The following is a 17560-nucleotide window of genomic DNA, read 5'->3' on the forward strand; positions in this document are numbered from 1 at the left end:
CCAGGGTCCTCCTATTCAGTACCCTTGAACAATGACACTGCTTTTCCCTGTGGATTTTGATCCATTGCCTCCTAGATGCTAAAAGAGATTTTCCTTGTTCCAGTGGAACACTCTGAGAAGTTGAACTCAATGTATGTATAACTGTAACTTCTCATACCCCACGAAGCAAACGACTCCACCCAGCACGTAGAAGTGCCAGTCTGCAGCCCGTATCACCAACAGCACATCAGTATGATTCCAGTCTACACAAAGCATCAAAAAACCTCCCAAAAGTGAGGTACTTCCTACTTACCAACTACATTAACCAACCAATATATTTTGTTAGTCAACGGATATCAAGGACACTGAACATCTCATTGTATGAATAATATGTTACACCTCAATGACTCATTATGTGTGTGTCAGCTGTGCAAGCATGAATGTGTGTGTGTGTTTTCTGTATTCGGAGGAGGACTGTGTCCAATAGCACGGTCTACTCTTAACTGTGCCTGTCTGCTGTTCAACACATCTTCTGCATGGTGAGTAGAAATCTATCCAAATTTGCACTGTTATTTTTACATCCAGGAGTTTCCACTGTTGGATGATAAAGCATGTCACTGAAATACTGCACATAATAGACAGAACTCTCCAGTGTACCCAAATAAACTCTGTGTGAGACGACTAGTGGTGAAACAAGGCAGCTTGCACAGAGGTGTTAGGTGGAGCAAAAGCCGTGGAGAGTGCTGCTACGTACCTGAGGCGGCTTCTACCGCAGCTGCAGGCCGGGCGCACTGACCTGCAGAGCTGATGCTCTCCGAGCGGCCCTTCACCACCAACCGGCGATACACGTCGTCCAGCGGGTGCTCCCACCGAGACTCGCCGGTCTTGAAGTTGAAGTAGTACCACGACTGCAACTCCTCGTCGTAACTGAAACAGTGACAAAAAGGTAACCGGGTGTGTGAAACAGCGCACATCTGAAGCAATCCAAAAAATACTCTCTTGTTCTACTTCACACATCAACTTTATTAGCACAAAATAGGGGGCAGAAAACTGGAAAAGAACTACCATCCCATCAAATTACTGCCAATATTTTCAAAATTTTTCAAGAACATAATGAACACTAGACTTCATACTTACTTAGTACAGGAAAGCAAACCGCCTCTGTAGCACAGTGGTAGCGTTACTGCCTACCACGCAAGGGGGTCCGGGTTCGATTCCCGGCAGGGGACTGGGCGTTGTGTGTCCTTCATCATCATTGACACGCAAGTCGCCGAAATGGCGTCAACTAAAAAGACTTGCAATACGGCGGCCGAACCCCGAAGGGGATATCCCAGACAATAAATGCCATACTATCATTTCATTTGACAGCAAAACACACTAAACACTCTAAGACAAAAACATTATGCAACAAAAAGGAATTATGTAAATGGGACCGAAATCTGTAGACCTTACGATGGACACCGTACCAAATTCTGTCGAATCAGTGCGTTACATCGACTAAATCTAGAGCTGGTTGGATGGCCCTGCACATAATTCTCCAAATATTCTTGCTAGCCAATGTAGAGTTTGGCAAGCACAGAGACAAACAGTAGAAATTCCCGTTGTGTCCAGGTAGGCATTGTCTCGCCGAAGTGGAAGCTCAGGATGGCTTGTCACGATGCATAACAAAACGGGGCATAAAATATCGTCGTCATACTACTGTGTTGAAAGTGTGCTGTGAGTGACAACCAAAGTGGTGCTCCTATGAAAAGAAATGGCACACCGTATGGCACGTCACAGTCGGGTTGGTATACCATTGCTGTCTGGGGCATCTCTAGATATGTCTTTGGCCTGAAATCTCGTTAACGGGAGTATAACTATCTTCAGTAATGAGTCCCTGATGATCAGCAGACTTGTCTTGAGATGCCCTGGACAACAGTGGAATACCAACCCGACTGTCGCCTGCCACACTGCCCGACAACTGGGAGTGATGGTCTAGCGTGCCATTTCTTTTCACAGCAGGTCCTCTTTGGTTGTCACCTGTGGCACCTTTGCAGCACTCTATGCTCTGATTTGTTGCCCTTGATGGCAAGCAATCCTGTACTTACATGTCAGCACTGAGGTCGAACTCGGGACCTTTGCCTTTCACAGACAAGTGCTCTGATGAGTGGGCCACCAAAGCACGAATCATGACTTGTTCTCACAGTTGCAAGTTTTGCAGGAGAAATTTTGTAAAGTTTGGGAGACAGGAGACGCGGTACTGGCGGAAGTAAAGCTGTGAGGGCAAGTTGCAAGTTGCACTTGGATAGCTCAGTCAGCAGAAAACATGCCCACGTGAAGCAAAGGTCCTGAGTTCGAGTCTCGCTCCAGGAGACAGTTTAAGTTGACAGCAGGGGCGCCCACAGGTTTTTGTCTCTATATATATTCCCAGATTTTATATTTCTGAACCGTATTCTGCCAATAAATTGTTTTCTTATCACTAATAATTGTTTAAGCGCTTAAAAACACTGCTCATGCAGTGAACGCAGTTGGATTTAAATTAACAGTACGGAAAAAAACGGTTGACTACACTCAACTGTGTAAACGTGGTCAAATTCACTTACATTACTGTGAAAGCTTCTTTTATGCACTTAACAATAGTGTTCTGCAGCTGCGTAGTGTACTAACTAAGAATGATTCTTTCATGTGATACAGCTCTATTTTGGAATAGGCCTACGCATTCTACTATGCTTACTGAATGACTATTGTTTTCTGAAGAGCATTTGTCGTTTCATGGTAAGCCAGATGTTTTCCCCTTATATGCAATTTAGAAATACTGATGCACTTTTAGTACCATGCCAGAGTTATGAACATAAAAAACAATGAATTTACACAACCCTTAACGCAATGCGATGCCGAACCGAGCTGAGCGATGACTAAAGAACAGAAGCTGAAATCGTATCACAGTGGTGGGAGGGAGGGAAGGGTGTTGGTTCAACAATGAAACAGCGCGGTGTCCATTAGACCGCAAGCCAGTGACTTTGAGTTTCGCGCAATCGTTTTGAGCGGTTTCTTGCGATGGATGTGGAAATATTTATGCGATATGTTCCTATTAGAACATAGCAAGACTCATCTAGAACGTTCCGGAAATGAAGGTAGCTCACGCCACACCCTGCTAGATCACGTTCGTTGACAGTAGTACCAATGACGAATATTGCCTACTTCTACAGGCAAGTACCCTCGAACACTTCTTCAGCAAACGAAATGGAACATAATACAATACGCTAATTTAAATTAGCGTCTGACAGTTGTTAACCATTATTTGAACTTTGAAAGAATAAAATTTTGCCGAGTGTGTTTTGTTGTGCAACTGTATTGTGTTGCCAGTTGAGGTTTATGAGAGGTTGGAACCTAGTGAGGTGGGAACAGAGAGGCTGACATTTTAGTAGCCTATAAGTCAATATTTTCGAGATGGAACTCTCACCATGGGTACTATTCTTAATGGGACCACGTATACATGTAGTAGTTTGTCGATCGGCAGATTCGCTTTACTTCATTATAGTTTATTAGTAATGCCCAGAGTTTGTTAACATGTAAACGGTATTTCCTTATCAGATATGCATTGTTTACAGTTACTAAAATCTCGAATATTCCGGCTATAGATATCTATCTTTAATTTTGTATTTTTCGTCATATAGATACTGTATCGTAGATTATTTTTCAAGGAAGATATCATTTCTTTACGTTTGTGTTTAACGTCCCTTTATGACTGATTCTTTTATTATGTAAAGAACGAACAATGGGCGTGCCTTCAGGAAAAACGGCTAAATGTTGCTCAAGAATGCATTTGTAAAAGTTAACAATAAACTGCTGGTTCATCTGATTATTCCCATTCTTGCCTCACTTGCTGTTGTTAATTTCTACGTGTGGGTGTAGAAATAAAAATAAAGATACTTCGTAGGCAATAGCTGTAAGAGGGATATATAACAATTTTGCACATCTTCAACGAACGAGATTTCTTAAAGAAAAACACAATTTTTAAATTTATCATCATTTTTTAATTTTAGTTCGATTCTCCTTTAAAGTTTTTCATTGGTCTAGTTCATCCTGCAATTCTGTTTACATATGTTTTATATCATTTTATCGATATTTTCCGGTTATTTTAGTGGTAATTTTACAGGTATTTTAAATCATACAAAACTGAGCCCTAAAGTTACAGGTATTTTTTATATTCGTAAACTGAATGAATTCTCACTAGGGGCAACTGCCCCCACATCATCTGATATGCACCATTAACAACATCGGATGCCATGATAATATGGAGGCTGTCAAACTCTTGGGCTTCATGATAGACAGGAAACTAACAATGAACGAACACACAGTGTACCTGTGCTGCAAGCTCTCCCGTGTAATATACCTTCTGAGGAGGTTAAAAGGTGTATTGACTGACCAGTATCTCATAACAGTATATTATGCCCTATTCCATAGCCACATCAATTATGGCCTACTGTTTTGGGGACATTCTGTAGGTTGTAAGGATGTGCTAATTCTACAGAAAAAAGCTCTCCGAATAATCACATCAAGCAAAAGACAGGAGCACTGCAGGCCTATATTCAAGCAGTTAGGAATTATGACAGTCTTCAGCCAGTATGTGTTTTTATGTCTCATGCGGGCGCCCCTGGTTGCCAGGAAGTGTCATATCACCACACACACTCTTGCTGCAAAGTGAAAATTTCATTCTGGAAACTTCCCCCAGGCTGTGGCTACGCTATATCTCTGCTATATCCTTTCTTCCAGAAGTACTATTCCTGCAGATTTCACAGAAGAACTTCTGCGAAGTTTGGAAGGTAGGAGATGACATACTGGTGGAAGTAAAGATGTGTGGATGGGTCGTGAGTTGTGCTCGGGTAGCTCAGGCGATAGAGTCCTTCCCTGTGAAAGGCAAATCTCTCGAGTTCAAGTCTCAGTCCGGCACACAGTTCTAATCTGCCAGGAATTTTCAGGACTCCTGCTTGCTGAATTCACCCCTTTTGAAAACAAAGCTGCATCATCTGCGAACTGCAAGGTGAGCCCATTGGAGCCTATGTTAATAACGAAAATTTAGAACAACAGGGGAACTATTACAGATCCCTGTGGCACACTGTGATTTAACTTCATTTCACATGAGTCTGACTTCATTTCACATGAGTCTGCACCTTGCACTGATATAATGTGTCGTCTGTTATTTAGTTAGGATTTGAGCGTCTGTAGAATAGCTTTTCCCAGTACCACATGATTTTAGCTTGCTGAGCAGGGCCTTATGCAGGTGCGACCAAATGCCTTACGAAGGCCATCGAGTACCCGTGCTGTTGTCCTTATCTTTAAATCCCTGACTTACATTTGGAAATAAGTACTGCTGTCGTAGCTGACTTGCGCTTCCAAAAGCCGCGCAGTGTATGATAAAAGAGGTTATTTCCTTCAAATAACTTAATAGCTGATCTTTCATTATGGATTCCATCACTGGTATTATAGATACCCAAAGGGTAGCTTGATATTTACAGGAATGCATTGTTTTTTTATATGAAATAGTGATTTATATCTGTAGCAACAGTGTTGTACACTACTACTTGTAATGATGCTGTCCTGTTATTTCTTTGTGGGTAATTTCTCAAGAAACCTTTTCAAAGTGCTTACATGATAATTACGGTCAACTGTTTTGAAACACACATTACCATCGACGTCTAAAAAAAACTCAGCGCATCATTTTGATATTGGTTCAAGTATGGAAATTGTTTTTGGGTAGAGTTTCTTTGGCAACTGACTGCAATGATATGAGCTATGTCTCAATGTCGCAGCTGCAAGCCCAACATCTGTTTCCTGTGATTATCCTTTAAAAGCATGTTTCATAACTTTATTATTACTTTATTAGTAGAGCTGTGTCGTTTACCAGCCATGACTGGACAGACTGCGTCAAGATTAATTATATATATACATTTTTTTTTTAAATGCTGCTTGAATATAGGCCTGCAGTGCTCCTGTCTTTTGCTTGATGTGATTATTCTGAGAGCTTTTTTCTGTAGAATTAACACATCCTTACAACCTGTAGAATGTCCCCATAACAGTAGGCCATAATTGATATGGCTATGGAATAGGGCATAATATACTGTTATGAGATATTGGTCACTTAATACACCATTTAACCTCCTCAGAAGGTATATTACACGGGAGAGCTTGGAGCACAGGTACACTGTGTGTTCGTTCATTGTTAGTTTCCTGTCTATAATGAAACCCAACAGTTTGACAGCCTCCATATTATCATGGCATCCGATGTTGTTAAGGGTGCGCATCAGATGATGTGTTTTTTCTTCATTCATTTTCATTTTATTTTTGATGAACCATTCTTTAATGTTTTGGAAGAGTACATCTGCAGCAGTTCTTACATTGGCAAAAAGGGTGGTGTCATCAGCAAACTGTAACATATTGCTGTTATAACCCATATCATTGACATAAATAACGAACACGAGAGGCCCTATGATGGACCTTTGGGGTACTCCATGTTCCAGCTTTTGTTCTTGTGATGAATTGATACCACTTGTCTCCAGTTTTCCAGACAAGACTGAAAAGTTGCCAGAACAACACCTGCGACACCGTAACACTTCAATTGATTGTGCAGTATCTTGTGGGAAACACAGTCAAATGCCTTGCTAAAATCACAGAGTGTCAGTGCCAAACTTTCTCTGTCTTCGAGAGTTTGTCTTATTTTTCTGGTTAAGTCCAGTGCTGCCGTAAATGTTGACTTTCCCTTGCGAAAACCATGCTGCGTGTCCTGGAAGAGCTTATTTACTTCAAAATAATTCTGTAACTGGAGTTTCATAACAGACTCCATAACTTTAGCTAGAATAGGAATGATAGAAATTGGTCTGTAGCTGGACACTTCACATGGGTCACCTTTTATGTAGACTGGTGCTGTCCGTGCTAGTTTAAGAAATTTTGGGAAGACACCAGAGGATAAGCATTTGTTAATTGCTATAGATAATGGTTGAGCAAGCGCTATAAAATAATTGTGCAAGACATACCATAGATATCTTCGCTCTCTGAGTTCTTGTATGACTTAACTATTTTTACGATATCATTAGAGTGCACTTCCTTCAAGCTTTCAAAAGTGCTACTGGTTATGTTTCTCATGTGACTTGTGGGGACTAAGCCTGAGTCAGGTATTTCATTAATAGTATCTTTCACTATCCTAACAAAGTACTGATTGAAGGCGTCAGGACCACCGGAATTTAAAACTGAGGTGGGCTTTTTTCTGCACTCGTTTACCAGATTCCAAGCTGCTTTACATAGATTGTGAGCTTCTTTAATGATCCTGTCATTGTATCTCTTTTTTGCCTTCCTCCACTTGCTTTCTGTAAATTCGTTTGGCTCTTACGTAGTTACAATGAAGCAGCTTGTTCAATGAATTCTTTGCAGGAGGTACTTACTCCCATCATCAAAGCATTCGAGTTCCCTTCAATTCTATACATCCTCAGTTTTTCGATTATAATGTCCCAATCACGATTTCAATCTGTTCGGCACGTTAAGACAATTAAATGACGGCTAGCACGCACCAGGTTCTTACTTTCTAGACTGTGGCGCCATCGGCAGACATACATGGAAGGTTCTGTATTCATGGTCGTCGGTAACTTCGTTCTGTTGACTGAAAACCATTTTTTCAATAGGCGTAGCTACTGAAACTTCTTGACAGATCAAAATTGCGTCCTGGTGCGGCATGAAGGTCCAATACGTCAGGCAGTCACACCGCTGCAGTGTGAAATACTCAATATGGAGTTAACCATTTGTCCATTAGTAATATTGCGCTCGGACCTAGAGTTTCATCGGCGTAAGGTTGCTTCAAAACTTCAAACGTTTTCGTAAACGTTTTGCTCGCTTTTGCTGAAAATTTCGCATGGCATCGTTGCTCCTCATATCCGACACTGCAACGAACGCCACAAACACTCTATCCAAACAACTACGGCTCGGAAACCAATCGTGCTATCAACAACGCGTAGCAATGAGTTACAGTATTTCGGGAGTCCGTAACTAATGCTGTGCCGCCAACGACATGTCGCAAGTTTCTTCTAGGTACAAAAAAATAAAATAAAACCGATCTTCGTGTACTACGTCAGAAAGAAAGTGTGGACTCACCACGGCTTCCAACCCGGCGGTAGCGCTTGCATGAGACCATCCCGCGCCAGATGCAGCAGATGCGGCTCGCTATCCGGATCGATGCCGATCTTCACTGCGTAGTCGTGAACCTCTGCAACAATAAAGCACACACTGTGTAAACGTGGCGTAAATTTCAAACGCAGTGTTGGCACATTATCGATCCCGATTAGGATTTCGACATCGATATTACTTAATATCGAGATTAAATAATGAACTTATAAAATGGCTTAAAAGGAACATAACAAGTTCGGCATAATGTACAGAAATAACGATCTTTACGAAACGCACAATGTCTTGTCTGCTGGGTGTAATAAATTGAGAACAGTGTGGTATACAGCTGAAGTACAAAGGACATTTTTTGTAGCTTTGGATTGACAGTATACCTACTAACAATTCTATACTAACCTAAAATACGATACTCCAGATAATAACAAAAATTATGGTAGTAGGTCTTTTTCTGTTGCAGTTTGCAAATTATTTTCTCTAATGCACGTTTGTAGACCTACAGTTCATTCCATAAATAAAAGATAACTTCACTGTTTTCCTATAATTAATTGTTTTTCTCAGTAGGAGACGAAATACAAAAAACAAGAAAAGAAAACCTGGAGGTTTTTCATTGCCTTCGAACATGCTACTGCATCTTCAAGATCGGAACGTATTGTCGTTATGAATGAAGTTAAAAACGTTTAGTTTAAATAATAAAAAATGTCGGGAATTGTACAAAGCAGTGTGATACATTTTAGCCGCGTTCTCACTCTCAGTTACAATTCCTGACAAAAAGTGAAGCGCCCAGAAAGAAAGGAGCTAACGAAATGAAACCTCACGGGCTGAAAGGATTCATGATGTCATTTCAGTGATTGCAAAACTGAGTCAAATTTACAAAGAGCTTGACGGTACGAGCCTACTCAACAGTATCATGTTGCCGCCCATCTGGCCTGGATGCATACACTGATTCGATTGGGAAGAGTGTCATAAAGCCGTTGTCTCTTGCCCTGAGGCAAAAATGTTCTAACTGGTGCTTGATATTCTGGGTGCTGGCACTGAAGCTGGTTCCACGACATACACTACTGGCCATTGAAATTGCTACACCAAGAAGAAATGCAGATGATAAACGGGTATTCATTGGACAAATATATTATACTAGAACTGACATGTGATCACATTGTCACGCAATTTGGGTCCATAGATCCCGAGAAATCAGTACCCACAACAACCACCTCTGACCGTAATAACGGTCTTGATACGCCTGGGCATTGAGCCAGAGCTTGGATGGCTTGTACAGGTTCAGCTGCCCATGCAGCTTCAACACGATACCACAGTTCATCAAGAGCAGTGACTGGCGTATTGTGAAGAGCCAGTTGCTCGGCCACCATTGACCAGACTTTTTCAATTGGTGAGAGATCTGGCGAATGTGCTGGCCAGGGCAGCAGTCGAACATTTTCTGTATCCAGAAAGGCCCGTACAGGACCTGCAACATGCGGTCGTGCATTATCCTGCTGAAATGTAGGGTTTCGCAGGGATCGAATGAAGGGTAGAGCCACGGGTCGTAACACATCTGAAATGTAACGTCCACTGTTGAAAGTGCCGTCAATGCGAACAAGAGGTGACCGCAACGGGCAACCAATGGCACCCCGTACCATCACGCCGGATGATACGCCAGTATGGCGATGACGAATACACGCTACCAATGTGCGTTCACCGCGATGTCGCCAAACACGGATGCGACCGTCACGATACTGTAAACACAACCTGGATTCATCCGAAAAAATGACGTTTTGCCATTCGCGCATCCAGGTTCGTCGTTGAATACACCATCGCAGGCGCTCCTGTCTGTGATGCAGCGTCAAAGGTAACCGCAGCCGTGGTCTCCGAGCGTCTTGCAAACGTCCCCATCTGTTGATCCAGGGATCGAGACGTGGCTGCACGATCCGTTACAGCCATGCGGATAAGATGCCTGTCATCTCGACTGCTACTGATACGAGGCCGTTGGGATCCAGCACGGCGTTCCGTATCACACTTCTGAACCCACCGATTCCATATTCTGCTAACAGTCATTGGATCTCTACCAACGCGAGCAGCAATGTCGCGATACGATAAACCGCAATCGCGATAGGCTACAATATGACCTTTATCAAAGTGGGAAACGTGATGGTACGCATTTCTCCTCCTTACACGAGGCATCAGAACAACGTTTCACCAGGCAACGCCGGTCATCTGCTGTTTGTGTATGAGAAATCGGTTGGAAACTGTCCTCATGTCAGCATGTTGTAGGTGTCGCTACCGGCGCCAATTTTGTGTGAATGCTCTGAAAAGCTAATCATTTGCATATCACAGCATCTTCTTCCTGCTGGTTAAATTTCGCGTCTGTAGCAATTCATCTTCGTGGTGCAGCAATTTTAAAGGCCAGTAGTGTATGTTCAATTGGGGACCAATCTGGGGATCTTACTGGCTACAAGAGTACCTTACCAACATGTACACAGTTTATAGAGACCTACGTCACGTGTGGGCGAGCACCTTTTTTTGTTGAAAAACGGCACCACGATACTGTCGCACGAGAGGCAACACATGAAGACCGTTCTGCCGGCAGAATTCCCGCAGTCACTACCAGCCGTGACCTGAAGGTGTACCCAATGGTTCCCCACACTATGATGCTAGGAGTAAAGCCGTCGGCACACGGACCGTGCTGTCGAACGTTGACGTTGAGCGTGCCAAGTTCAACGTGCTGATGAACGCTCAGGAACGATGCGACTTGGGCATACGGTACGTGGGCCCCAAAGTGATATACGCGATCGCAACACACTCCAGCGGCAGTTCGTAAATCACACTGTTTACTCAATGGGCGCGCCTAAAATTCGCATGCTAGCTCTATTAAAACGCACAGTTACTCCATCGTCCACGAAAAGGAAAGTACCATGTCCAGTCAATAAGGACACAGGCTTATAAAAGTTACATTACAAACAGTGCATTACAAATTTGGAATACTTCTCCGCATAAGATAAACATTATTTCATCATTCCCACATTTTAGTAAAATCCCAAGGTCAATCTTACTTGATAACTGTTCCTACTCAGTAGCAGAATCTTTGCATCATGTGAATTACGAAGCGTAAAAGAAAAAGGAACAAAATATCTTTATACAAGTAGCGCAAGCTGTCCTGTAGATTAAGCCAATCAAACAAAGTGACCCCTCAAAAAAAAAAAAAAAAAAAAAAGGTGAACTTGTATTTACAGAACATCAAATATTGTATATATTTATATTGATCTAATAATAAATTATCAGAACCTAATAAAAACGCGAATTTTAGGGAAAAAATTTGGTAGTGTCAAGTGGCGTACTACCGCACCACCCAACAACTCATTACAGGACATTGACGCTACTCACTACGCTAAACCAACACAACACCAAGTGAACTTAATCTTCTTATCTTAACCCTTGCTGAAAACCTTAATCGTAGATATGTTACTAATTGAAATTTAATTATAACAAATTGTACCAAGAACAATACGTTTTGGGTGCATCTTCAGTGTGTCGCTGCCTTCAAATAGCCTACTCTCATAATACGCAAGTTACAATAATTCTTTTGCCACGAATATGATGTCACTCATTATTTTATTGGAACGAATCACACAGTTAACAACGGGTTTTCTCGTGATTCTCAATTTGTTGGTGCTCAGAAACGGCATATATACATATAGACTTGAAATGAATGCCAATATGGCACCTGACAACTCTGTACTGAAGGGAGACGGCGTGCTTGTGACGTAGGTGGCGTTGTGCCCTCTCATTGGTCAACGCTCAGACGCACGCTCAAAATATGACATGCCAGATATTGCTCTGCACGTTCGGAAAGACTCCCGAGCGTGCTATTCCACGCTATGACGTCAGAAACTCGGCACGCTCAACCAGCACCGCTCAACGTTCGGATGCACGGTCCGTGTGCCGACGGCTTAACGATGGTATTCCTCTCAAAAACGTTGGAAAAATCAGAGCTCTCCCAAGTCGCCGCCACAACCGTCGACAATGGCCGTTTGGGATAGTGCAGAAAAGTGATTCATCGCTGGGCACAATGCGACACCATTCAGTGATTCATCGCTGGGCACAATGCGACACCATTCATCATCAGGCCATACTTCCCACTCCAGACGCAGCCGTTTGTGTCGCGGTGTTAACAGCAGCCTAAGCATGGGACCGTAATTTCCTTGTCCGGCTGCTGCTAGTCTCCGACAATTGGTTTGGGATGACATGCAATGTCGTAGGGAGTCCATTTATTTGTTTTCGGATAGCAGGCAGGCACAGATGTGAATGGCGCACTACGTACTTGGTGAACAATACATCGATCCTCTCTTGCAGTGGGCAAACGTGGTCGTCCAGAACCTTGACGACAAGTGTACCTGCCCTCATGTTTCCACGCAGTCCAACATCAGGCTACTGTCACACCTGAATGCCCCACAAAAATGCGGATACTGCACACCATTCGACTCTCTGCCGAAATGCAAACCCATCGTGAGGCATCTTTGAAAATCTGTCACGTGCTGATAACGCTGTCTTACACACGTACACAACATCTCCGTGTCCTTCACAGTAATCACTCAACATCTCACGCTGTCCACGTCCTTTACATCTACATCACAGGAGAAGCCAAGATGGCCGCCGAGTAAGTGACGCCAGAAACCATTTCCAGAAAGTTAAGTGATTTAGACAGGAATATAATTTAGTTTAACGCCGACAACAAATTAAATACGTGCATTAGTGTATCGTTTAGTCTTGCCATTAAAGGTTTGACTTTTCTTTGCGTATTTTTTCAGAAAACACGAAAAGATCGTAACTTCGCGAAGTCGCGCTTAGGCTTAAATTTTGTAAACGTGTTTGTTTCTTGTTTCACGGTAATTTAACTAGTTTCTCGGTAACAAATAAGTAAACTACCGTAAATAGCGTATAACTTCATTGTTTTAATACAGATTTCAGAAAAACAGCGTAACTTTATATCAGAAACTTGCCTATATACATTTGTTTATAGGCCTAATTCTCGTAACGTTTTTGGAGAATCAAAGTTAAAGTATCTCGTTTAATTGTCCTTTTTTTTCATTCCATCGAGTGAAATATATAATAAATAGCGTATACCTTCATTGTTTTAATACAGATCTCCGAAAAACAGCGGAATTTTAAATCAGAAACTTGCTTATATACATTTGTGAATAGGCTTAATTCTTGTAACGTCTTTTTTGATTTTCGGTAATTTAATTGATTTATTCTAGCTAAAGTATTATTTTTGCCATGAGTGAGAAGTGCCTGACTTGCCGTAGAATTGTTAGCTCCGGGGTTTGGTGTGATGGATGTAGTAGTTTTTTTCACTGGGGGGACTGCAGTGGCGTGGGTGTTGGGAAAGTGGATCAGGCTCATCAGTGGTTATGTAGGATTTGCAGCAGAGATAGGAAGATAGTGGAACAGGAGGGGAAAATTGCTGCCCTTCAGGCTGAGCTAGATCAGGCTAGGGAAGATCTGGACAGGTTAAGGAGGGAGAAGGGCAAAGAGAGGTGGGAAGTGGCAACAGGTAGCAGAAGGAACAGGCCTAGAACTAAGTCTGACAGTTTTGTGGTGAATGTCAAAAATAAGTTTGACCTGTTGCTTCAGTTAGAAACTGATGAGCCTCAAGCAGAGGTAGGTGTAGACAGCACACAACAAACTTTCAATAGGAAATTGAAAAAGAATGTAGGAAAGTCATCGAAAAGGAAGAAAGTTTTATTGTTAGGCAGTTCTCATGCCAGAGGTGTAGGCCAACTTCTGCAGGAGGAATTAGGACCAGAATACCAGGTCACAAATTTTTTCAAACCAAGTGCTAGTCTGGATCAGGTGACAGAGGATTTAGGTTCACTCTGTAAAGGATTTACTGGGGAAGACACCGTGGTTATTGTGGGAGGGCCAGGGTACAGCAGCGACAGAGATCCTGGGTACAGTATAGAGTGTGACCTGGTAAAGATTGCGTCGGCATCGAGACACACCAATGTTGAATTTGTATCTGTCCTGAGACGCCATGACCGGCCTCATTTGAACTCTTCTGTTGGGAGAGTTAATTTGGAGTTGGAACAGCTGCTTGGGTCGGGTGCGGGGGCTCATATTGGTGTGGTTCCTGTTGATTATCTCAGTAGTGGGACTATACCAGGCACGGCCTACATCTCAACAGGAAAGGGAAGGGGAAACTGGCTGGGGTAATAGCAGGAAATTTAAGGGGGGGGGGGGGGAGGCACTGCCATGAATGGTAAAATACCAGTGGTTACAGGTGTTGGAGCAGCACCTTTTTTAGGATAGGTAAGACAGAAAGATGTCAAGTTCTACGAGAGGTCAGGATTGAAACAAATCTTCAATTTAGGAAAGAAATTAAACAGCACAATTCTAGCACATTTGATCATCAATCACAGCTATCAATTATAAATTTTCACCAATCACCAGAAATTTTATCTCCACCAAGTTGTATCTCAGTCCTAGGTAATTGCATTGATGAATTAAAGTCACCCAACCCAGTTGACATAATCTGCCTCTCTGGACACCATGTGACCACTAGTATAGGAACTAGGCCTAAGCACAATGAGAAACTCAGACAGGAGAGTACTGCAAATGTTAGAATAAGGAAAGGTTCTCATAAAAGTATAATTAAAAATAATGTAAGTATATTTCATCAAAATATTGGGAGTTTAAAGAATAAAGTAGATGAGCTTCTGGTTTGTTTAGAAGATTTAGAAGCTGAGAATGAAATAGATATACTATGCCTGTCTGAGCATCACATTGTTACTGATATGGATAAGGTAAATGTAAGTGGATATAAGCTCTCTGCACATGTAGTGAGATAAAATATGGAGAAAGGAGGAGTTGCCATATATGTCAAAAGTTATCATTGTGCAAAAAGTATAGAAACAAAAAAGTTTTGTGTAGAGAAACATATAGAAGCATGTGCCTGTGAGCTTAAATTAAATAAAGGCACATTTATAATTGTAGCTGTATATAGGTCCCCATCAGGAAATTTTCATCTATTTCTGAAAAATTTGGACTCCTTGTTGTGCTATCTGTCAGACAGGGGGAAGCAAATTATTATTTGTGGGGACTTCAATGTAGATTCTCTGAAAGAGGGTAATAGGAAAAATGACCTTGAAGTATTACTCGGGTCTTTCAATTTGACACCCGTTATTGATTTTCCTACTCGGGTGGTAAAGGATAGCAGCTCACTGATATATAACTTCTTTATAGACCAAGATAAGTTTAACCAGATAAATGCTCAGTCTGTTGAGAATGGTCTTTCTGATCATGGTGCTCAGCTAGTTACAATATATGACATAGCTCCATTCAGCAATACTAAACAGTCCTCCAAAGTAGTACGTTCAGTCAACGATTTAACAGTTGCAAATTTCAGGGAAAGCCTACAGCAGTTAGACTGGGATGAGGTGTACCGTGAACCTGATGCCAATTTAAAGTATAATTTATTTCATGACATTTTTGTAAATGTATTTGAAAACTGCTTCCCCAAGAAAATAGTTAAATATACTCGTAAGAAACCTTGTAACAAACCATGGCTTACTAAGGGTATAAAAATATCTTGTAACCGGAAAAGGGAAATGTATCTGACAGCAAGAAAGAGTAGTGACCCAGAAACTATCAAAAATTATAAAAACTACTGTGTTATATTAAGAAAAGTTATTAAAAAATCCAGGAGTATGTGTATCATGTCTGAAATCCGCAACTCTGATAATAAAATTAAAACAATTTGGAATATTATTAAAAGAGAAACAGGTCAACCAAGAGCAGAGGAAGACAGATTACCATCAAACTGAATGAAAACTTTATGAACAAAAAGTCAGAAGTTGAAAATATTTTTAATAATCATTTTCTAAATGTTGTGGATATAGTAGGATCCAGGTGTTCATTAGAAGATGCTAGGCTGTTAATGGAAGAGGCCATACCTATGCAATTTGATACAATTGAAATCTCACCCACTTCTCCCTCTGAAATTAGGAAAATAATAAACTTGCTTAAAAGCAAAAACTCACATGGAATTGATGGCATTTCCAGCAAAATACTAAAAGCTTGTTCTCAACAGATAAGTAAGATTCTCAGCCACCTGTGTAATAGCTCTCTGGAACAGGGCATTTTCCCTGATAGACTGAAATATGCTATTGTTATACCTTTGCACAAAAAGGGGGATAGATCTGATGTCAACAATTACCGTCCAATCTCCCTTCTAACAGCTTTATCCAAAATTTTTGAGAAAGTAATGTATTCAAGAGTAGCTTCACATATCTGTAAAAATGAAGTACTAACAAAATGTCAGTTTGGTTTCCAGAAAGGTTTTTCAACAGAAAATGCCGTATATGCTTTCACCAGTCAAATTTTGAATGATCTGAATAACCGAACTCCACCCATTGGGATTTTTTGTGATCTCTCAAAGGCTTTTGATTGTGTAAATCATGAAATTCTGCTAGACAAGCTCAAGTATTGTGGCATGAGTGGGACAGTGCACAAATGGTTTAATTTGTACCTAACTGGAAGAGTGCAGAAAGTTGAAATAAGTAGTTCTCGTAACATGCAAAGATCAGCACATTCCTCAAACTGGGGAACTATCAAGAATGGAGTTCCACAAGGGTCAGTCTTGGGTCCTTTGTTGTTCTTATTATATATTAATGACTTGCCATTCTATATTCATGAAGAGGCAAAGTTAGTTCTCTTTGCTGATGATACAAGTATAGTAATCACACCTGACAAACAAGAATTAACTGATGAAATTGTCAATACTGTCTTTCAGAAAATTACTAAGTGGTTCCTTGTAAACGGACTCTCACTGAATTTTGATAAGACACAGTACATACAGTTCCGTACAGGGAATGGTATGACGCCATTAATAAATATAGACCTTAATCAGAAACATATAGCTAAGGTAGAATTTTCCAAATTTTAAGGTGTGTCCATTGATGAGAGATTAAATTGGAAGAAACACATTGATGATCTGCTGAAACGTTTGAGTTCAGCTACTTATGCAATAAGGGTCATTGCAAATTTTGGTGATAAACATCTTAGTAAATTAGCTTACTACGCCTATTTTCACTCATTGCTTTCATATGGCATCATATTTTGGGGGAATTCATCACTGAGGAATAAAGTATTTATTGCACAAAAGCATGTAATCAGAATAACAGCTGGAGTCCACCCAAGATCATCCTGCAGACATTTATTTAAAGATCTAGGGATATTCACAGTAGCTTCTCAGTATATATACTCTCTTATGAAATTTGTTATTAACAACCAAACCCAATTCAAAAGTAATAGCAGTGTGCATAACTACAATACTAGGAGAAAGGATGATCTTCACTATTCAAGATTAAATCTAACTTTGGCACAGAAAGGGGTGAATTATACTGGCACTAAAGTCTTTGGTCACTTACCAAATAGTATCAAA

At 41.2% G+C, this 17560-nt stretch overlaps 1 protein-coding gene and 1 non-coding gene across 2 annotated transcripts in view; one reads left to right on the plus strand and one right to left on the minus strand.

The window, feature by feature from the left end:
* LOC126425154 (centrosomal protein of 164 kDa) overlaps window positions 1-17560 on the minus strand; it is a 688023-nt gene that overhangs the window by 211576 nt on the left and 458887 nt on the right. Inside the window, exons 2-3 of the mRNA XM_050088105.1 lie at window positions 8101-8212; window positions 776-906 (exon numbers count right to left, since the gene is read on the minus strand). Coding sequence (XP_049944062.1) covers window positions 776-906; window positions 8101-8212 — 243 coding nt within the window. The remainder of the gene's footprint in view (window positions 1-775; window positions 907-8100; window positions 8213-17560) is intronic.
* Window positions 1137-1209, plus strand: Trnag-acc (transfer RNA glycine (anticodon ACC)). Its single transcript has one exon. It is a non-coding gene; the product is annotated as a tRNA-Gly (tRNA).

This window comes from Schistocerca serialis, chromosome 10 (genome assembly GCF_023864345.2).
Source record: "Schistocerca serialis cubense isolate TAMUIC-IGC-003099 chromosome 10, iqSchSeri2.2, whole genome shotgun sequence".
NCBI classification, from domain to species: domain Eukaryota; kingdom Metazoa; phylum Arthropoda; class Insecta; order Orthoptera; family Acrididae; genus Schistocerca; species Schistocerca serialis.